This window comes from Dipodomys spectabilis, unplaced genomic scaffold (genome assembly GCF_019054845.1).
Source record: "Dipodomys spectabilis isolate Male_0828 unplaced genomic scaffold, ASM1905484v1 ptg000137l, whole genome shotgun sequence".
In the NCBI taxonomy this organism is placed as follows: Eukaryota; Metazoa; Chordata; class Mammalia; order Rodentia; family Heteromyidae; genus Dipodomys; species Dipodomys spectabilis.
In genome coordinates, this window is record NW_024870814.1 from 7389955 (window position 1) to 7412987 (window position 23033).

At 42.5% G+C, this 23033-nt stretch overlaps 1 protein-coding gene across 1 annotated transcript in view; it reads right to left on the reverse strand.

Annotated features, from left to right (window-relative positions):
• LOC122116629 (charged multivesicular body protein 3) overlaps positions 1-10135 on the reverse strand; it is a 41796-nt gene extending 31661 nt beyond the window's left edge. Inside the window, exon 1 of the mRNA XM_042690381.1 lies at positions 9984-10135. Coding sequence (XP_042546315.1) covers positions 9984-10028 — 45 coding nt within the window. The 5' untranslated portion in view covers positions 10029-10135. The remainder of the gene's footprint in view (positions 1-9983) is intronic.
• Positions 10136-23033: the final 12898 nt, after the last annotated feature.

The following is a 23033-nucleotide window of genomic DNA, read 5'->3' on the forward strand; positions in this document are numbered from 1 at the left end:
AGTGCTTATAAATCTGAACCACACAGAAAGGCACCTGGGAAACTTACTTATCAATTCTTTTGGTCAATTGGTCTTGGGACTTGAACTCTGGACCTGGGCTCTGTCTCTGAGCTCTTCAGCTCAAGGCAAGCGCTCTACCACTTGAGCCACAGTACCACTGCTGGTTTTCTGGTAGTTTATTGGAGGTAAGAGTTTCTGGGACTTTCCTGCACGGGCTTGTTTTGAACCATGATCCTCAGATCTCAGTTTCCTGAGTAGTTAGGAATACAGGTGTGAGCCACTGGTACCTGGCCTTACTTATCAATTTAATTGAGCTGAAGTAAAACCCTGATGATAGCGTTTTAAATCTCTCCCAATGGTTAAAATGCTTTTTTAGGATATGAAATACATATAGTTCAAGACAGGCATTGGTGGCTCATGCTTGTAATCCTAGCTACTCAAGAAGCTGCAATCTGAGGACTGAGGTCTGAAGCAGGAAAGTCTTTCTTACCTCCAACTGACTACAAAAAGCCAGAAGCGGAGCTGTGGCACACTTAGCAGAGCTCTAGCCTTGAACAAAAAAAGCTTAAGGACAGTACCCAGACCCTGAGTTCAAGTCCCAGGACACACACACACACACGCACACACACGCACACATGCACGCACGCACACGCACGCGCCCCTGTCTAAGACAAAGAGCTTCAAGAATATATATCAAACAACTTTCATAACTGTAAAGACCACTACAATTTTTTTTTTATCAGTTGTGGGGCTTGAACTCTAGGCCTGGGCTCTGTCCTTCAGGTCTTCAGCTCAAGGCTAGTGCTCTACCACTTGAGCCACTTCGCCACTTCCCATTTTCTGAGTGCCCAAGCTGGCTTTGAACTTGGATCCTCAGATCTCAGCCTCCTGAGTAGTTAGGTTTACATGCATGAGCCACTGGTGCCCGGCCTCACTACAATTTTTAAAAGGAATTTTAAAACAGATAAAAAGGAAAATCAACATTTGTTAATCTAAATAAAATTTTAGTAATAGATGAAAGCTACTTATAATAAGGAATACAGTATAAATAAAAACTAAGCAATATGTTGTGAAACCCATAGGAAATTCAAAGTTTCTCATTATTAATATATATCCATTATTCAAAGCTGGACCTTAAGGTTCAAAGTCAGATTGTACAGAAAAGTTTATGAGAGCCCCTTCTCAACCCATTGCTAGATACAGCGACATGTGCCTATCTTCTTAGCTATGATGGAGATTTGGAAGACCAAAAAAGTTTCAGGCCAGCTTAGGCAGAAAACAGGAGACTCTATCTTAACAGAAAAAGTTGGGTGTTGTGGCATGTACCTGTCATCCCAACAATGACTAAAGTGGAAAAACAGGATTGTGGTCAAGGCAAATGTCAAGCGAGAACATTAAACTTTCTCAAAAATACCAGTGCAGCCAGTCACCTGTGATGGCTCATTCCTGTAATCCTACCTACTCAGGAGGCTGAGACCTAGAAGACCTAGAAAAATCAAAGCCAGCCTATGTAGAGGAGTTTATGAGATTCCATCTCCAGTTAACCAACAAAAGGCCAAGCTGGAGGTACATCTCAGTGGTAGAACATCTACCTAGGAGCACAAAGCCCCAAGTTCAAATTCTAGTATCAACAATAAATTCATAGTCTACTGCATGCCAGGCAAATTAAACAAAGGAGACTAATTTTAGTAAAAGCCATTTTCAATAAACAGTGCTGAGAAGATGGTAAGCATGGGAATAAAAAACTATACTCATGAAAGTAGAACTGTGGCTCAAGTGGTAGAGTGCCAGCCCTGTGCACAAAAGCTCAGGGATAGCACCAAGTTCAAGCTCCAGGACCTGTACCGACAAACAAACGAACAACAACAAAAACCCAACCATACTCAAAAGTCCTCAGTTTGTCCATCCTGACACAGAAATTAAAAAGCTCTCTTGTGACTAAGCTTCCCATTTCTCAGGATCTTCATTTTACAATTTCTCACTGCCTTGGTGGCTTCTAGTGATTCTAAATAATTTTATTTTCTCTGCTAGTTATTTTCAGCAGAAGAACTGGTTTGATGCAATTTAGTCTATAATCAACTTTATCTTTTTGTGTGTGTGTGTGTGTATGTGCCAGTTCTGAAGCTTGAACTCAGTACTTGGGCTTTTTTTGCCCCCTCAATGCTAGCACTCTACCACTTGAGCTACAGCTCCATTTCCAGTTTTTGTTTTTTGTTCTTTTGTGGTCAGTTATAGATGAGTCAAGTAGACTTTCCTAACTGGTCTGGTTTTGGAATTTGTTCCTCAGATCTTAGCCTCCTGAGTAGCTAGAATCATTTTTTAAGTAATATGTCATATTTTTTTTTTTTCCGGTCACGGGGCCTGAACTCTGGGCTTGGGCGCTGTCCCTGTGCTCTTCAGCTCAAGGCAAGCACTCTACTGCTTGAGCCACAGTGCCCCTTCTGGTCTTCTAGTGGTTTATTGGAGATAAGAGTCTCATGGACTTTCCTGCCCGGGCTGGCTTTGAACCGTGATCCTCAGATCTCAGCCTCCTGAGTAGCTAGGATTACTGGCGTGAGTCACCGGTGCCCAGCTAAGGAATATCTTTTGTTTGGCTTGATGGCATTCTCCTGTAACTGTAATCTCAACGTGGGAGGCCAAGGCAGGAAGATCATGAGTTTGAGCTGGCACTTATAGGAGTACTGAAAGGAGAAACTTTTTGGTATCACTGAAATTTATATCAATTCCTTATTCTAAATGTTGGCAAATTAAAGAAAAAGCCATCAAACACTATCCTGACATTTCAGTAGAAACCAAACAGCCTCAGCTAATATAAGGAAGAGTGTCAGGTAAGAAATGAGGAAATGGTAGAATTAGAATACCATTCTGAAAACCCTTCATCACTAAGAGATTCAGGAAAAGGAGACCAGTGAATGCTTAAGTATTTAACTGAAGGAATAGTTCAGAACTCCGTAATTCCTCTGGCACCTAAGAATCATACCTCAATATCACTTTCTAGCAATGTTAAAAGGAAAATTCCTTAGACCAATTAAATTTAGTCCTTCATTTGAACAAAACAAATTAACTGTAAATTACATAGATCTCAAAAACAGCAAGTTCTAAGAAGTCCAATGTGATCAAAAACCACTTATAAAAAAATGAGATACAAACCTATTTTGGGGGCTACAACTTAATCAACTGGTCACTTACAGCTTAAATAATTAATTGGCTAAGGGCCTCCTGTAACTAATTAAAGCTCAGTTAATGTGATTAAATTTTACTGATCTGGTCTGTTGAGTCTACTATAGATGTTCAGTACAAATCTATACCTTCAAACAAAATTTTACTTAGCAGCAGTAAAAGAAAAAAATATGACATATATGGCTGTTATGACTTTAACCAGGTAACTGGTTATTAGCAACATTAATAACCAGACATCATATGCCTCCCAATACTACAAAGTACACAGATTACTTGTGAAAAACTCTTGATAAAATTGTTTAACCTTAGTGTAAGAAAGTTTACCTCCAACTTTCATTTCACAGAAAATACAAGATTAAGATGAAAAAGCTAACCACAAGAAGCACAGTATTGGGCTGACACGGTGGCTCAGTGGTAGAGTGCTTGCCTTGCATGCATGAGGTCCTGGGTTCAATTCCTCAGCACCACATAAGCAGAAGAAAAAAAAAAGCAGAAGTAGTGCTACGGCTCAAGTGGTAATGCGCTAGCCTTGAGCTGAAGAGCTGAGGGACAGTGCCCAGGCCCAGAGGTCAGTCCCCACGATCAGACTCCCCTCCCCCACAAAAAAAGAAGCAGCATAATATCTCATGACCATGAATTACAAGTTACTCATGCAATTAACATAAATTGGTCAAAGGATTTAAGAAGCTACCCAAGGTTAAATCAGTAAGGGACAGGAAAACTGGCAGAACTTCAAGTCCCAGAAAATAATTTTTTTGAGCAAAACCTCCTCTTCCTCACACTTATTCCAAAATTGTTACAAGAGTTGGAAGATTCAGGTTCCAAGCCAGCCTCAGCAGAAAAGTCATGAGACTGCCTCCAAACTAATCAACATAAAGCAGGGCTGTATGTCTCAAGAGGCAGAGCACCAGCCAAGTAGAAAAGCCAAGTAAGTGAGAGGCTGTGAGCTCATTCTCCAGTACTTCAAATAATAAATTCATTAAAAAATAGGTCTCCCCACCAAGACTTCTCTATCCAAGTGTCTGAGACGTCTGAAGGCAAAGCATTCAATCTGCAAAGGCTCCCCATGTAACTAACGATCCCCTGGAGTTGTTCTTGAAAGACTGTTCCATCTTATGACTACTTGACCTTATTGTAATATGTTATTCAGAAAACATTTACTTAGCACCTAAGTCTATGCTGCACACTATATAGTTCTTATAACACTGCCCTTACTTGCTTGTCCTAACCTGTCACCATGGCCTGTATGTACAGGACCAAGTTCAACACCATCATGGTGTGGCCTGGCTACATCTGGCCCCTGCCTAGCCTATGCCAGTACCACATGCCTGCATATTCCAGTTCCTATTGGAAGGCATAATGTAAATTTATCCCAACTCAAGTGTCATCTAGGGCTAGGTGTAGTGGCACAAGCTGTGAGGCCAGCTGTGATGCTTGGAAGGCAAAGATAGGAATTTCATGGCCCCAAGCCAGTCAAGCTAGCACAAGACCGGATTTGAAAAACTAAAAGCAAAAGGTCTAGTGGCGTGGGTTGAGTAGTATAGCACTTGCCAAGAAAATTCAAGACCCTGAGCTGGCTCAATCCCCAGTACTGAAGGAGTTATCCAGTTTAAACTAGAACATTTATTCAATTCCTGTTCAACTCCTCTTTCCTCTCTTCTGTTATCTTTTAATTTTTCCCCTGTATTTAGCTTTTCTTATGAAGCTGAATATTTTATTTTATTTTCTATCTTTAAGAAAATGCCAAATTGCTGGACACCGGTGGCTCATGTCTGTAATCCTATTCAGGAGGCTGAGATCTGAAGATCGAGGTTCAAAACCAACCTGGGCGAGAAACTCTTAGCTCCAATTAACCACCAGAAAACTGGAAGTGGCACTGTGGCTCAAGTGGTAGATTGCTCACCTTGAACTGAGGAGCTCAGGGACAGCTTCCAGGCCCAGAGTTCAAGCCCACAACCGACAAAAAAAAAAAAAAAAAAGGTAATACCAAATTGCAATACATACTTTTTAAGAAATAAATAAGCCAAGAGCCAGCAGTCACACCCGTAACCCTAGCTACTCAGGAGGCTGGGATCTGAGGATCACAGTTCAAAGCTAGCCTGGACAGAAAATTTCCTATGAGACTCTTATCTCCAATTAACTACTCAAAAACTAGAAGTGAAGCTGTGGCTCAAATGGTAGAGTGCTAACCTTTGTAATAACCCTTGAGCGAGAAAATCCACGGAGGCACGGTTAAAGGGTAATAAAGTTGATTTATTAGTTGGTCTGCAACCCTGTTCTGGGTTACTCAGAACTAGAAGCAGCTGCAACTTCCAAGGGAGCAAGTTTTCCTTTTTCCTTCTTCCCACAGGCCTTCCGCAGGCTGGCTATCCACAGGCCTGTGGCCTCTGTGCAGGCCTTTCTGCTCTTCACAGCTCTCTCCGCCTCTTCAATCTCTGCAGGCCTCTCTGCTCCCCACGGGCCTCTCAGCTCTTCACAGGCCTTTCCACAGGCCTCTAGGCTCTGTGTGCACCTCTCCATCCGGGCCTCTGCGTCAGCCCAGTTCTCCTCCCAGGGCACTGCCCCGCTCCTGGAGGCGCGTCCCTTGCCGCATGTTATTAGAGGTGTCCCCCTCTCTATATTTCCTCCCCAGAACTCCTCCCTATATCTGGTGGCCAGCCCACCAAGCCGCACTTTTCACACCCAGGTGGTGAAGTCAGTGTGGGGTGGACTTCCTGCTCAGGTTCTCACACCTTGTGCAAAAAGAGGCTCAAGGTCAGCGCCCAGGACCTGTGTTCAAGTTCCACGACAAAAAAAAAAAAAAAGAATGACAAGAAAGTAAAACAATCCAAGAGCCAGTGGCTTACATCTGCAGAAGGCTGAGATGTGAAGATTTGAAGCCAGCCAAGACAGACAAATCCTCAACACTCTTATCTCCAATTAACCCTGAAAAGGCAGAAGGTAGATGTGGTTCAAGTGAGCAAGAAACTGAGCAACAGGCCCTGAGTTTAAGCCCCAGTACCAGCACACATGGGTACAGAGAGAGAGAGAGAGTAAGAGAGAGAGAGAGAGAGAGACACACACACACACACACACACACACACACGGAAACTAAAGTAAGGTTGGATGGGGCTAACAAAGAGGGTGAGTGAAATAAATATGGCTCACACAGTTTGTATGTAGAAAAACAGAATAATGAAACCTGTTAAAATTGATTAGGTTAGCTAATGGGATACATTGACTAGAGGTGTACAAATGTTACAACAAAACACTTCCTAGTACAAATTATGTATGTTAAACAAAAAAAGTTAAGCGAGGGAAGGGAGTGATAGGGGATAGTAAGAGAGAAGAGCTGATCAAGGTATATTGTATGCCCATATAGACATGTTAAAACCCCTTTTTAAAACGAATTGATGCTAAACTAACATTATTTTTCTTCTTATTCACATGTAGTTGTATTGTGTGTTGTGTATCAATAGCTCCACAAAGAAAAAAGTAATTGACCCTAGCTCTACTGTGCTTTCTGGAATTACAAATTCAATGCTAAGTAAATGTGGCAGGTAACAAAACACTCTGGTCCCAGTCACACAATGTAAGAGAAAGCCTACCGTTTAGCAGAAGCTGAAGTATTTTACAACAAACTTAAGCAAGAATAAAACAGAACCGAACAGATACTCTGGTATGCTGAGATGGAAATTAAAAGAAAATCTTGGTTAATAGTATAGAGTCCAAACTTTTACCACCTCAATCTAAGAACTCCAGTAGCTGTATAGAGAATATCCAATTCCAGACTGGAAATGGAAGCAGCATAAAAGGCATGATAGTTATGAGTTCCTTTTTTTGTCGGTCGTGGGGCTTGAACTCTGGGCCTGGGCAATGAGTTCCAATTTTTGAAGAAAAAAAAAAACTTACTAGATTATAACTGCTTGTTCTGTAAATTTATAAACTGTAAGCCAGGTGCTGGTGGCACATGCAAGTAATCCTAGCTACTTAGGAGGCTGGATCTGAGGATCGAGGTTCAGAGCCAGCCCAGCCACGAAAGACTAGAGACTCATCGCCAATTAAGCCCCAGAAAGCGGGAAGTGACACTGTGGCTCAAGTGGTAGAGCGATTACCTTGAGCTGAAGAGCTCAGGAACAGGGTCAGGCCCAGAGTTCAAGTCCTATGACCAACAAAAAACAAAAAAACAACTTAGAAACTGTAAACCTTGGGCAAATTCTCAGCCTCAATTCTATATCTGGAGTGTGAGGATCATTAGAGGTCCTACCTTGTAACACTAAGTAGACTGGCAGAGTGCTGAGGTCAACATGTTTTAGCTAATAATAGTAGGCAGGATTGACTGGTCTTTTTTTTTTTTTTGGTCGATCAAGGGTCCTGAACTCTGGGCCTGGGTGCTGTCCCTCAGCTCTTCAGCTCAAGGCTAGCACTCTACCACTTGAGCCACAGCGCCACTTCCTGCTTTTACTGCTTATGTGGTGCTGAGGAATAATAACACAGGACCTCATGCATGCAAGGCAAGCACGCTACTACTGAGCCACCTTCCCAGCCATGACTAGTCTTTTAAAACCCTACAGACTTGCTACTCAAGAGCCAACCAGCAGCATCAACACAACCTAGGAGCTTATTAAACTCTAGAGCCCAACCCCAGAACTACTGAATCCAATTCTGAATTCTGACAAGATCCCTACTAAGTTTTATGCATATCCATGATTGAGGAGCTCCTCTCTGTAACACCTAGACTAGATGGAAGAACCCTAAAAGCCTTTATTTTGAGTTAAAGGTCTCTTTATGTAATCCAGAGTGTCCTCCAACTTGTGAGCTCACTCTCCTGAGTAGCTGGAACTACAGGTGGATATCACTATAGTTTAAAATCCTTTATTAAGTGGTTTTATCTACTAAATGGTAGCCTCCAGTAAAATATACAAAATTAAATGAGAAAAGATGTATTAACACCATTTTGCAAAGAGGAGAACATTATGTAGACACATTTTGTGGTATGTGTACATTTTAAGATGTTTGTTATTGTAGAAGTATGTCTTTAAGGGTAGGGAAAGCTGTTACTTTCAGTGTGTGACCTTAGCTTTGCGAATCAAAGATAATCTAAGAGTCTTAAGAAAGTGTATCATTACTGTTTAAACTGGTCTGTACACATAACCTGTAGTAACACCTTGGCAATTTTTAGAGGATAAATATAATTACTGGGAACATAATGTCAACTTAATTTTTCAATAGGACAACCTATCTGGGAAAATGGCAATTAATGTATGAAACCAGTTTTTACGGTAAGCCTACAGAGCTGAACAAGGTCACTTAGGAAAGTGCTTTTCCAGTAAGAAAAGTCTGGATGTTGTACAGAATGGCTTCTCAAACACCAGTAAACATACTAGGGATTGTCTGAACACAAAATCTGATTCTAGCCAGGCCCAGGTGGGTCATGCTTGTAATCCTAGCTAGATATGAGGATCATGGTTCAAAGCCAGCCTGGGCAGGAAAGTTAGTGAACCAAAGTGGGGCTGTGGCTCAAGTGGTAGAGTACTAGTCTTGAGAACAAAAACTCAGTGACATCTCTCAGGCCCTGAGTTCAAGCCCCAGGACCAATGAATACACCAATACACGAACACACACACACACAGAACACACACAATCTCGAGAAGCTCCTGGTAATGCTGATGCTGCTGGACTGTGCTTGAGGAACTATTACCTCTCTCCTGACTGGGGTGGTGGATCGTGACTATAATCCCTGCTACTCTGACAGCAGAAATCAGGCGGATGACAATTGGATCCAGCTCCATCAAAGCTCAAGACTTCCTCTCAATAAATAAGTCCTAGCTGTAGTAGCATATCTCCACTCCAGACCTGCCAAAGCCAAAAAGTCAAGCCCCAAACTGAAAAATAACTACAAGCAAAACAAAAGGGAGTGGAGGTGGAGGTGTGGATCAAGTTAATATAGCTTGCCTAGCAAGCTTGGTGCCCATGTACAATCCTCAGTACAACCACTCCTCCCACCCTACCACCACCACCCCCCAAAAAAGGGAAAGAATTAGCCATCTCTATTAGTTTAAACCTCACATCTTCTAGTCTTCAATCACCTTGAGGTAAAACAAATTATTCTTACTTGGTAAGAATGCGGCTGAAAGAAGTTAACTTTCAAGAGATCGCAAAAGCTGAGAGTCAAAACTTGGGCGGGCAGATTCTTGTGCAGGTGCTTCAAACAGCTTGCCTCCTACCATAAGTCAATACACGGGCAGATCTAAAAGTTCAGACCGGGTCCAGGGCTGCTTTCGAAGGCAGCGTTCTTCTGGGTCGGGTCCCTAATACATAACAGTATGCCTCCAGGGTGAACAGAAGTCGGTTGGGAGAGGGGAAGGAAGAGACCACTTCCCTCCCTCCGCAGAGGAGTGGAGAGCCAGGCGCCTCGGGGTCCTAGGACCGTGAGTGCCCCCGGCACAGCGCTCCGGCCGGGCGCGTGAGGGGCGGGGCCGCCGCTGGAGAAAGGTTCCGGGCGGGCTGTACCATCGCGTGCGGGGCAGAGGGGGCCCGGTTCCTCGCCGCCTCAGCCTGGGAAGGGGAGGCCGCCCAACTCCTCACTCACTCCACGGCACCCCCTCGAAAGCCGGGGTACCGTGGGATTTCGCTCACTCTCCCCCCCGCCAGCGCTCAAGAGACTCCGTGTCCGGGCCCCTCGGTCGAGTGGGAGGCCCCGGAAATGGGGGCCGGGCGGTACCAGGCCAGCCAGGGAGGGAAGAGACGCCAGCCGGTTACCAACTCCGCAACGCCCCCCCTCCCCAGTCCGCCCACTCACTTGCCGCCGCCACGGGCCTTACCAGCTCTTTGGGGGGCTTCTCTTGTGTTTTTCCAAACAGCCCCATGGCGAACTCCAGTGGCCCCTTCCGGTTTCCCGTTCCCGGCGCCCAGGCAGGTCACCGGCAGCCGACGGGGCGGGGCGGGGCGGGGAGGGCCGAGAGTAGGAGTCCTGATGCCCAGAGAAGGGCGCGGCGGCAGGAGGCGTGGTGCGCATGCGCGAGGCTTCTGCGCAGAGGCGAGTTGGGCGGGGTTTTCTAGTCCCAAAGGCTGGTGCTGCTGGTGGTGGTGGTGTTAGGCTCCTCCTGGGAAGGCAGATAATAAAATTGAATTGCACGCATCTTAAGAGTCTATTGATTGCGCCCCGGACCGGGAGCGTGCAGAGCCAGATAATCCTTATCCCTACTCAGACTCATATATTTACGACGGCGCTCCTGATAACCTCACGCTTCAGCTTTGTGACAAGTAGGCACCTCATAACTAAGTGGAAAAAGCCACTTCCACCAAATCCACTGCCCCTCGCATGGCACTACCATCGCCTACTCACTAAATCTGGGGCATCATTCTTTTTCCTCCACTTTATATCAAGTACCAACCATTCTAACTTTTCCCAGAAAAAAAGATCATGAGATGGCCCACATATCAACAGAAAAAGCTGGGCTGGGAGATACATGCCTGTCACCTCAGCTTTGGGGGAAGCTTAAACAGGTGGATTACCGTCCACGCTGCCAGGGCAAGAATCAAAACCCCTTTTGAAAAATAAAGTGAAAAGGGGGAATACTAGTTATCTATAACTAGTATAATACTAGTTACTCAGAAGGCTGAGATTTGAGGATCGTGGTTCGAGGTCAGCCCTGAGTCTGCTAGATTCATATTTCCAATTAACCATCAAAAGAGGAACTGTGGCTCACGTGGTAAAATAGCAGAATAGCTCAGGGACCAGCACCCAGGCCCTGAGTTCAAGTCCCAGGACCTGCACCCAAAAAAAATGGAAAGGGGAATGCGTAACAAGCTCAAGGCCCTGAGTTCAGACCAAATACTGAAAAGAAAGAAAAAAAGGACAAAAAATTATTGATATGTACAACAACATGGATGCATTTCAAAGTAAAATAAGGCAGATAAAGAAGAATACGTAGGCTGGGCACCAGTGGCTCACGCCTGTAATCCTAGCCAGATCTGAGGATCATGGTTTGAAACCAGCCTGGCCAGAAAAGTCCTCTTATTTCCAATTAACCATTCAAACACAAACAAACAAAAACCCAACAACCCAGAAGTGGCTCTGAGGCTGAAGTGGTAGAGCACTAGCCTTGAGCACAAGAAGGCTCAGGGACAGTGCCCAGGCCCCGAGTTCAAGCCCCACAATCGACAAAAATAAATAAGAGCACATACTAAAGGATTCCATTTATATTACATTATGAAAATACAATATAGTGACAGAAAGTCATCAATAATTGCTACAGATTAGCCAGAGAAGGGCAATCCCAGGAAGGATTACAAAGAAACCCAAGGAAGTTTGGGAGTGTGAAAGGAAATTGATTCTCATGATTTTAGTGTATAAAATGTCAAATTTGACACTTTAAATATGTGCAGTTGTTTTATGTCAAGCATACCTCAATATAATGTTCTTTTAAAACATATTACATATTCATTGTGCAAAGAAACCTTTCTATTCTTACATAGGAAGTGTTAGTATGGAGCCTTTGAGATCTTTTTTTTTTTTTTTTTCTTTTTTCTTTTTTTATTGTAAAGCTACTATACAGAGGGTTACAGTTACATGAGTGAGGTTATGAGTACACTTCCTCTTGAACATTGTTACCCCCTCCATTGTTTTCCCCCTACCATCCCCTCCCTCCCTCCCTTCCCCGAGGTTCTTTTTTTTTTTTTTGATTGTGATTAAATGATTACATAATTTCAAAGTCACAAGTTCATTCTAACTTCCCTGGAGCAAATTGTCTACCACAGTCTGTAATATATAACAGTGTTCACATGTTATATACCATATTTGTGATCAGCAGCATGAGGATATTTAGTAGTGGTTCAACCAGATGAGCGGGAGTTCTTTGTTTCTTAAGTCCTGTTAGTTTTGTCGTATCACCTAACCTTTTGGATTTAGCATCCACTTATGAGGGAGACCATGTACCGTTTGTCTCTTCGTTCTTGGCTTACCTCGCTCAACATGATTCCTTCTAGCTCCATCCATTTCCCTGCAAATGCCATTATTTTGTCATTTCTAATGGCTGCATAATATTCCATTGTGTATAGATACCACAATTTTTGGATCCATTCATCTGTGGTGGGGCACCTAGGTTGTTTCCATATCCTAGCTATTGCGAACAGTGCTGCAATAAACATGGAGGTGCACGTGTCCTTGTATATTGGTTCCTGTTGTTCAGGGGCCTTTGAGATCTTTCTCAGTACATAATATACTTTCTTTTCCTAAAGGGGATTATATTATATGTTATTCTGCATCTCCTTTAAATTTTTACATAGATTTTTATCAGTGACATGATTCTATAGATGGACTATTCTACAATTAATTTATTTTTCTGTATAAAATTATTTTTCATTTTCCCTATTAAATAATGCTACAAGGTGGGCACTGGGCTACTGGTGACTCACACCAGTAATACTCACTACTTAGAAGCCTGAAATCCAGAGGATCACAGTTGAAGTCAGTCCAGATACAAAAAATCTTTGAGATGCCTTCTCCAAAATATCTAACAAAAATGTTACCTGGAGGCATGGCTAAGTGGTACAGCACCAGATGAACAGACAAGAGCATGGTGCTCTATGTTTAAATCCTAGTACCACCAAAACAATGATGCTACAAACATAGACAGAGCTGAAACCTTAAAATATACTACTAATTTAGTTTACATAATATATTGAAGTACTACAAACAGTATTTTAAAGTGCTCTATTCCTTAAATCCTTGATAACAATATTACTTACTTTTAAAATGTTTGCCAGTCAGAAAAAAATACTGTTTTTAAATTTTAATTTCTCTGGCTATTAATTTACATGAGCTCCTTGGCTATTTGGAGTTCTTTTATACATTACATTTTCATATCATCACCTTTTTTAATTTTTTATTATCTTTAAGTAGTTGTACACAGAAGTTCCCGTTCTACAAACCAGTATAGGAATACAAAGTGTCTGACAACATTGTTGGTCGTGAGGCTTGAACTCTGGGATTGGACACTGTCCCTGCACTCTTCAGCTCAAGGCTAGTGCTCTACCACTTGAGCCACAGTGCCACTTCTAGTTTTTTGGTGGTTAGTTAGAGATAAGAGCCTCACAGACTTTCCTGCCTGGGCTGGCTTTGAACCGTGATCCTCAGATCTCAGCCTCCTGAGTAGTTAGGATTACAGGCGTGAGTCACTACTGGTGCCTGACACCTTTTTTTTTCTTTCTTTCTTTCTTCTTTTTTTTAAAGAAAATGGAATCTCTTCTTCCCTTCTTCCCTTTTGTCTTTTGATAGTTAATGTGGAGTTCTTAAAAAATGAGAGATCTTAAGAAAATTTTAAAGTCTTCTTTCTCATATCCCTCTTCTTTTATTCAAGAATAAACTACAAAAACCAGGAGAGCTGTGTGGTGCAACCTGTAATCTCAGCTATTTAGGAGGTAGAACAAGAAGATCATGAGTTTACCAGCCTCAGCAAATTAGTGAGACCCTGTTTCAAAATTAAAATGCAGGGTCAGGCACTAGTGGCTCATACATTCAATCCTACCTACTCAGAAGGCTGAGACCTGAGGACCATGGTTTGAAACCAGCCTGAGCAGGAAAGTCTGAGACTCATTTCCAATTTACTACTAAAAAGCCAGAAATAGAGCTGTGGCTTACGTGGTACGATACCAACCTTGAGTGAAAAAGTCAAGGAACAGTGTCTAGGCCCTGAGTTCAACCGTAGTACCAGCATGAGTGCATTCACACACACACACACACACACACACACACACACCCATGCATGTGCATGGGTGTGTGCACGTGCATGAATAAAAAGGGTTGGGGAATGTTGCTTAAGTGATGGAGTCCTTTCCTAGCATGTAGAGGTGGCCTTGGGTTCCATCCCCAGTACTAAAATAAGCCAAGAATTTTTCAAATAGAAGGATATTAGAGTATTATTTATAGTCAATGATGCACATGAAATGCCTACTGTGTGCTGGGCATTCTTGCACTTCTCACCAAATTGTATTTGAAGCTCTCTTGTCTGATGAACATAAACTAAGCAATTCAAGAGCAGCAATGGGAAGAAGGGAATAACAGTGAAAGATGAAACAGCTTACACTAAGCAAAAGGAAAGAAATGTACACATCACCCAATTTGGAAGAAATAGTTGTAGTATCAAAGCTTATAGAATTCACAAACTTTATACACTATGATAATGACAATTTGCCTTGTGAAGATTAAAATGTGTTTTTGACTTTAACTAAGTATCACTATCCCCCCCCCTATTGTGACATTTATGTAATCACTTAATCTCAATAAAAAAATTTAAAAAAGAATCTCTCTTGTTGACTAATTGTTTTCCTAGAGCTTAGAGAATTGAGATCATTACTAGAGATGTGCAAACTTCTTGTTTAAAAAAAATCTGGGCTGGGCAATGGTGGTTCATGCCTGTAAGCCTAGCTACTCAGGAGGCTGAGATCTGAGGATCATGGTTCAAAGCCAGCCTGAGCAGGAAAGTCTGTGAGACTCTTATCCCTAATTAACTACCAGAAAACCAAAATTGGCACAGTGGCTCAAAGTGGTAGAATGCTAGCCTTGGACAAAAAGAGTCCAGGGACAGCACCCAGGCCCAGAGGTCAAGCTCCATAAGCATAAAAATAAATCTAATGAGAGGGGGGAAAATCAGTGAGAAAGCAAGGGAAGGGGTGATACTGTCAAAAAAGAAATGCATTCCTTACCTGACATGTAACTGTAACCCCTCTGTATATCACCTTTATAATAACAATTGTAAAAAGCAAAAATCTGATGAACAACAGAATGGAAATCAGTGGCTCTCCCCTAAGCTGAGAATGGAAGCCTATGCTACAAGAGAGATGAAGTATATGCCTTTGGAGTAGATGCCTTTACCTCATGCCTGTAACCCTTAGTTATTCAGGAGGCTAAAATCTGAGAATTGTGATTAGAAGCCAGACCAGGCAGAAAAATCCATGAGACTCCATAAGTCCAATTAACCAATAAAAGGCTGGACCAGAAGTTATCTCTCAAATGATAGAGTGCCAGACATTGGCAAGCAAACAGTGAGAGCTAAGAGAGAGAGAGAGAGAGAGAGAGAGAGAGAGAGAGAGAGAGAGAGAGAGAGCGCACGAGAGAGAGCACGAGAGAGAACAAACAGCATGTGCAAACCCAGCTGTCCCCGTTTTGGACATTTTGGATTTTAAGCTGCACTTGCTCTGATGTTGATCATCAGGGGCAGAGTGGGTGGAAGAAGGCTGGATTTGGTACACAGGCTCCAAACAGGATATAGAGCCCACTGCGGTTCACAGCCCTACACATGCATGGATGCAGCTGCTCCTGTGAAACTGAAAAGTAGTGTGCATGCTTCCTTCCATGTATTTTTTTAGGCTCCATCCTTAGTGCAACATAGACTCTTTCCCCACATGCCGATATTGCTTCCCTCTGGAGCTTCGGCTGGGATTGTAGTTTGTCCTTCTCATACAAACCTCAGGAAACACTCCATGGATCCTTCCACCTGCTAAGACTGTCACATCTGAGGAGGAGGGAAGAGCTAAGTGAGCAGGCATTCAAGCTCATTCTTCCTGCCAAGCTCAGCAAGCGTTTAACAGGATCCCACTCTCCCGCCATATGTTCTCATATTTATTCACACATATTTTCAAAGGCTTCATAACGTGTTATCCTCCTAATCCCTAAAAAACTATTATAAAGAGATGCGTGTCTTTAACTCTAGAGATACTGCAGCACGTATGGTTTAAATCGTTCCCTAGATTTGAAATGGAAAATAAAATGCTTTGCTCAACTTCCCAGCCTGTTCTTGCTGATTTCACTAAGATAACTGATATCAGAGAGCTTCCTGGCTCACGCTTCGACATGTGCCATGCAATTTGTTACATAAATAAAATGCTTTGAGCAAGAAATTTACCATCTAATTCCCAGCAGGAATTTTTTTGCCTAATAAAAACAAAATATACCTAATTTTATACAACAGATGGACTCTGCTGTAAAATGCATTAGATACAAACTGACCTTTGAGCTGGTGGCTCACACCTATAATCCTAGCTACTTGGAGTCAGAAAGTGGGAGGATCATGGTGCCAGGTCAACCTAGAGGAAAAAAGTTCTCAAAAACCATCTCACACCTGTCAGCCCAGCTATGTGGGAAGGGTATGTAAGAGAATTGTGGTCGAGGCTGGCCCCCCGGTAAAAATCAAAACTCTATCTTGAAAGTAATCAAAGCCAAAACAAACAAAAAGCTGGAGATGTGGTCAAGTGGTATAGCACCTATCTAGCAAGTGTGAATTCCTGAGTTCAAAAGAAAGAAGAAGGAGGAGGAGTGTTAGAGTAAATTAGATTACAAGGAGAAAGGAGTGGGAGAAGGAAGAGGGAGGAAAAAGGGAGGAGGAGGGGAAGAGAGGGAGAAGGAAAGGAAGGAATAAAGTAGGAAGGAAGAAGAGAGGGAAAGTGGGAAAGGAAAAAGGAAAAATAAACTCATTGGAAATGGAATTCTCCTCACTGACATATGATCATTTTAGAGTGATTTTTTTTTTTGTCAGTCATGGGCCTCTGGGCCTGGGTGCTGTCCCTCAGCTCTTCAGCTAAAGGCAAGCACTCTACCACTTGAGCCACTGTACCACTTCCAGTTTTCTGAGTGGTTTATTGGAAATAAGAGTCTCAGACTTTCCTGCCTGGGCTGGCTTTGAACCACGATCCTCAGATCTCAGCCTCCTGAGTAGCTAGGTTTACAGGTGTGAGCCACTGGCGACCGGCCATTTTGGAGTGAGTTTATCTTTACCTCTGACCAAACTTTGGGTCCACCCTATTAGTTTGTGACTTGAGATATGGTAAGGACAAGTCTAAGTCACCTTCTGGCCATTTCTAGTTGTCCTCCAGCAACTTTTCAGTATCACTTTGCTAAAGAGTTTTTCCCCCCGAAATTTATGCTGGAGTTTAATCCTTATTGTGAAGGATAAAGAAGTATTTAGAGGAAAGAGATGCTTGGGAGTAGATAAAAATCATTAGGATCCAGCACCCACTATTGGATCTTGGTAACTTTCTAAGAAGGAGTGAGACCTGAAGACACACACACACACACACGCACACACACACACACACACACACACACACACACACACACACACAATCTCTTGCCATGTTATGCCCAGGACTCCCAACAGCAAGAAGGCCATCACCAGTTGCAGTCCTTTGACCTGTGATCCAAAACAAACCCTTTTCTTTTATTCATCCAGTCTGTTGTATTATGTTAACCCTAGAAAATGGACCTGATGCTAGTGGCTCACACATGTAACCTTTGTTTCTCAGGAAGCTGAGATGTGAGGATTATGATTTGAACCCATCCACAACAGAAAAGTTTCGGTAACTCCAATTAACTACCATAAAAATAGAAGCAAGGTATGGCTCAAGAGGTAAAGTGTCATCCTTGAGAGGAAAAAGTCAAGCAAGAGCCAAGGCCCTGAGTTGGAGCTGAGGAGGAGGAGGAGGAGGAGGAGGGGGAGGGGGAGGGGGAGGGGGAGGGGGGGAGGGGGAGGGGGAGGGGGAGGGGGGAGGGGGAGGGGGAGGGGGAGGAGGAGGAGGAGGAGGAGGAGGAGGAGGAGGAGGAGGAGGAGGAGGAGGAAGAGGAGGAGGAGGAGGAGGAGGAGGTGGCAGTGGAGGAAGAACAGCAGCAGCAGCAGTAGCATCTGAGTTAGAGATATGGCTTTATTGGTAGAGCCACCTCAAGACTCTGAGTCCAATATGAACTAGGATGGTCTTGTACTAGTCTCTTAGGACTGCTATGACAAAATGCCACAAGCTAGATGGCTTAAAACAACAGAAATGTTCTCTGTCAAATTTCTTCAGAAGTCCAAAATAAAAAAGTCAGTAGGCTCATTCTCTGTCTGAGGCTGAGGCTCTGGGTTAGTATTCCTCCCTCCTTGCCTGTTCCTATCTTCTAGTATTGCCTATCACTGGCATTGTGTGCCTTAAAGTTACATCACTGTAATATACCTCTGTCATTACCTTGTTATATGTGTTCTTCCCCTCGACGTTTCCCACCAGTTGTTTGGGATTAAGGGCCAGTCTAAGTCCAGTATGACCTTATCTTAACTGTTTACATATGTGATGAATTTGTTCCTAAAGATCACATACTGAGGTAGAGGATGTTAGGTCTTCAACATACCCTCTGTGGGGGCACAGGGTGACCTGTGGAAGGGTTCATCTGCACAGAGTGCCTCCCTTTAAAGAATGAGCAATAGTGGGTGGATATGATTAGCTGGGACCTTTGAATATAAAACTTTTATCTCCATGATTATCTCCAAATTGGAAGTAGTAGTCTCCACATGGGAAGGAAGGAAGTCTCTCAAAGCTGACTAGTTTGAAGAACACATACTACTCTGTATTGTCAAAGTGATCACTGTGGCCACCACATTTCCCTCTAGAGCAATGGTTTACTACTAAGCCTGTTTTGGTTGAGGACTATGTACCTACTTTTAATGTCCTATCAAGGCATGAAGTCTGAAGTTATGCCCAGGAGACTGGGCAGGAAAATTATTGAGATTCTTGTTTTTTGTCAGTTGTGGGACTGAACTCTCAACCTGAGAGCTGTCCCTGAGTTCTTCAGAGCAAGGCTAGCACTCTACCACTTGAGCCACAGTGCCATTTCTGGTTTTCTGGTGGTTAATTGGAGATAAGAGTCTCATGGACTTTCCTTGCGAGGGCTGGCTTTGAACCTCAATCCTCAGATCTTAGCCTCCTGAGTAGCTAGGATGACAGGTGTGAGCCACCGGCGCCTGGCTCCTTGAGATTCTCCAATTAAACCTCCACACAGTAAGTAGAATGTGGCTATAAATTTACAACTAAACACACTGGATGGTTAAAAATATATACTGAAGCATGATAAGCTATTACAGGTCTCTAGAAATTCATACAGAGAGAGACTAAAGGAAGATATTATAAGAGGGTCACAAAGGCACAATAGCTTTGTGCAACTGATTATATAAAATAATATTTATCAAAATGATCTCCAGGAAATGAAAACAAGAGGTTTTTTTCCTTTGTTGCTGTTTTTGTTTTCTCTTCCTTTGTCTTAATTGTTCGTTTATCTGTCTTTGGGAATGTAAGATGGGACATAGAAAAGGAGGAACAAAGGGTGAACAAATGCAGCAGTGGTACTTACTAGATACTAAGTTGAAAATGAACTATGTACCTTTGTGGGTGAGGACTGGAGGGAAAAACTGAGAGCCAGGGACGGAGTGGCATAGTTCAAAAAGAAATGTGCTATTTATCTGACTTATGACAACTTTACAATTACAATAATTTTTTTATAAAAAGAACCTCCCCCCGCCCCTAAAAAAGCCAGAAGTGCAGCTATGACTCAAGAGGTGGAGCTCCAGTCTTGAGCAAAAGATCTAAGGGAATGGAAACAAGAAGGTTTTCTGTTTTGTTTTTAAAATTTTCTTTTTGGCTTATGTGATACCAAAAAATTGAACCCAGGCCCTCATGCATGCTAGGCAAGCACTCTACCACTAAGCTACATTCCCAGTCCCCCGCCCTGCTTTTTGTTTTCTTTTCTTTTCTTTTTATCTTATTTGTTCATTTATCTATCTTTGAGAGGGAAAGAAGGTGACACAGAAATGGAGGGACAAAGGGTGAACAAATACAGCAGTGGTATTTACCAGACACTATGCTGAAAATGAACTTGTGGGTGGGGATGGGAGGAAAAAACTGGAAGAGAGTGAAGGAAGGGTTAACATTATCCAAGAAGAAATATATTCATTATTTGACTTATGAAACTGTAACCCCTCTGTACATATATCACCTTTATAATAACAATTTTAAAAAAGAGCTAAGGGACAGTACCCAGGTCCTGAGTTCAAGCCTACCAAATCAGCAATAACACACAAAAATCCAGCAGAAGACCGATGGAAGGGGTGATATTAATCAAGCTGCATCATACTCATAGACTCTACCTTCTTTCCTTCCTTCCCTCCCTCCTTCCTTCCTTCTTTCTTTCCTTTCTTCCTTTCTTTCTTCCTTCCTTCCTTCCTTCCTTCCTTCCTTCCTTCCTTCCTTCCTTCCTTCCTTCCTTCCTTTCTTCCTTCCTTCCTTCCTTCTTTCCTTCCCCCCCTCTTTCTTTCTTTTTTGTTTGTCATGGGGCTTGAACTCTGGGCTTGTGTGCTATCCCTGAACTCTTCAGCTCAAGGCCATCACTCTACCGCTTGAGCCACAGCACCACTTCTGTTTTTTCTGGTGGTTAATTGAGGTAAGAGATCACAGACTTTCCTGCCTGAGCTGGCTTTGAACCGAGATCCTCAGATCTCAGCCTCCTGAGTAGCTAGGATTACAGGCATAAGCCACGGGCGCCTGGCCTGAATTGAAATATTTTTGCACACCAACTTAAACATAATAAAAATTTTGATCCAGCAGAAAAATACTTATATCCAAGCGCCTGTGGTGCATGCCTGTAATCCTAGCTACTTAAGAGGGTGAGATCTGAGGATCGTGGTTCAAAGCCAGCCCGGGCAGGAAAGTCTGTGAGGCTCTTATCTCCAATAAACCACCAGAAAACTGGAAGTGGCGTTGTGGCTCAAGTGGTAGAGCGCTTGCCTTGAGCTGAAGAGTTCAAGGACACTCCTAGGCCCCCAGTTCAAGCCCACGACCAACCAAAAAATTTAAAAAAAAAATACTAGAGACTAACTTATAGTGTACAGTTGTAAACATGCATTAAAAAATAAAATGTGGCACCGTCTACTGAGGAACAAAGAGTTGGTTGCCTTTGCTCTGGAGGACCTGCCCATAGAGCATTTCCTTTGGTATTCATGGAAGCCTTGGACAGGAAGTGCACTGAGATACGCAAGCCAATAATGTCTGGCCCTTTTCCTGGCCTTCTCCCAAGAGCCCTAATCATTTGTTGATATATTGTTTGTCCAGAAAGTTCAGCTCAGGAATTGGAAACTGCAAGAGCTAGAATTATGAAGCATACACCATATTCATGATCTATCCATCTAAACTAAAAATAGGAATCAAGCAGTGGGTGTCCATCCAGGTACAGAGATGAACTCATCCTCACAGGTGATAGTTGCCTTTTTCTGTGAGCTCTGTGTCCTGGGAAATTCAAATGTACTTCTCTGAGTGGGTACAGCAGAGGAAATATTTCATACAGCCATGCTGAAATGCTGATTTAGGGATTGACAACCTATGGTAGCAGGGCATGGCCCAACCATATTCAGTATACTGGAAATGTTAGGGCTAGTCTATCTCAGAGGTAGAAGCAAATTGTCCCTGGAACCTGTCCACCCTGACAATGTTTGCCAGATGACAATTCTGAACAGATTCCCTCCTTCTCAAATCTGTGTGTTTGAACCTATTTCTTTAAAACAACAAAGCAGATTATAATCACATTTGCTTCTCACTTAGGAAAACTTCATATAGCACCTCTATATGAATGGTGCCTAACTCCTTGAAGGCCATGTCTATCTGTACCAGGTGCGCAGTGCCTCTCTATAACCCCAAAGCCAGATTTCAGAATCATTTAAGATGTCTGGGAATCCACCAGCTAACCCATCTGAATCTAAGAGGTGTCAGATTGACTTATGTATGTCCTATGTCCCTGTGCTGTGAGTTCTGCTGGAGAGCATTGTGGCCACCTCAAATACCTTGAACTTGGATGAGCGTGGAATCAAGGACTCCCAGCTCAATGCCATTCTGTCTGCTCTGAACTCCTCCTCCTATCACATTCAGCTCTGGTGGGAACCACATTTCCATGTCTATCCACGACCAACTGGGCCATGATGCCAAGTTAAACCAGTTAGGCTTGCAGTTGTGCTCTGCCCTTCTGGAGAGCTACAATGATTTAGATGCTTCCTCACAGGGCAGCTTAATAAAAGAAGACCCATACAGACCTTGAATGCCAAATGTTACACAGCACTAATGAAAAGTCTAAGACAGAGACACATGCTATGTAATGGATTGGAAAATGCAACATAGTAAAGCTGTTAGTTCTCTCACCAAGTTGATAAATAGATTTAATACAATTTCTACCCAAAAAAGCCAATATTGTGGAAATAACAATCATGCAATGGTTGTACAGGCAATAATTAGAAAATGAAATTTGCAAAGTATCACTTACAATAGCATAAAAAATTCAGATACTCCAGAATAAACTGAATAAAAGACATAGAAAACCCCTTCCCAGGCTGCCTCCAAAACACAGGTGAAACAAATAAAATAAGATCTATAAAAGGAGAAATACTTCATATTCACAAGTAAGAAGACTCAATATTGTAAATATATCAATTCTCCCAGAAGGTGATTGATTAATTTAGTGCAATCCCCATTAAAATTCTAGAAGGGATTTGGGTGATAAGTAAACTTGAGAACCTTATATGGAAATTTGGAACACTAAAGTTGGAGGATTCGTGCTAGCTTGATACCAATAGTACTACAAAATTCTAACAACTAAAATATTGTGAGAAATGATAGGGACCAAGGGAACAGAATACAGAACCTAGTAGTTGAGACAGACACAAACACTGCCACTTAATTTTAAAGAAATACTATCACAACTTAATGGGAGAAATGATATCCTTTCCACTCAATGTTGCTGGGTCAATTTATATATCCACAAAGAAGAAATATGCACTTTAATATCTAACTCATATCACACACAAAAGTTAATTTGAAATGAACAGCAGATTGAAATAAGACAGGCAAAAAGTAAACACAATCCACAGCTTATAGAACACAGCATAAGAGAATATTTTGATGACTTTGAGAAAGGCAAATACGCCTTAAATGAAACACAAATTTTAATAATTATAAAACAAAAAACTGTTAAGTTGGGCTCCTGAACATTAAGTGTTTGTATTCATCAAATAGCACCATTAGCAGAGCCA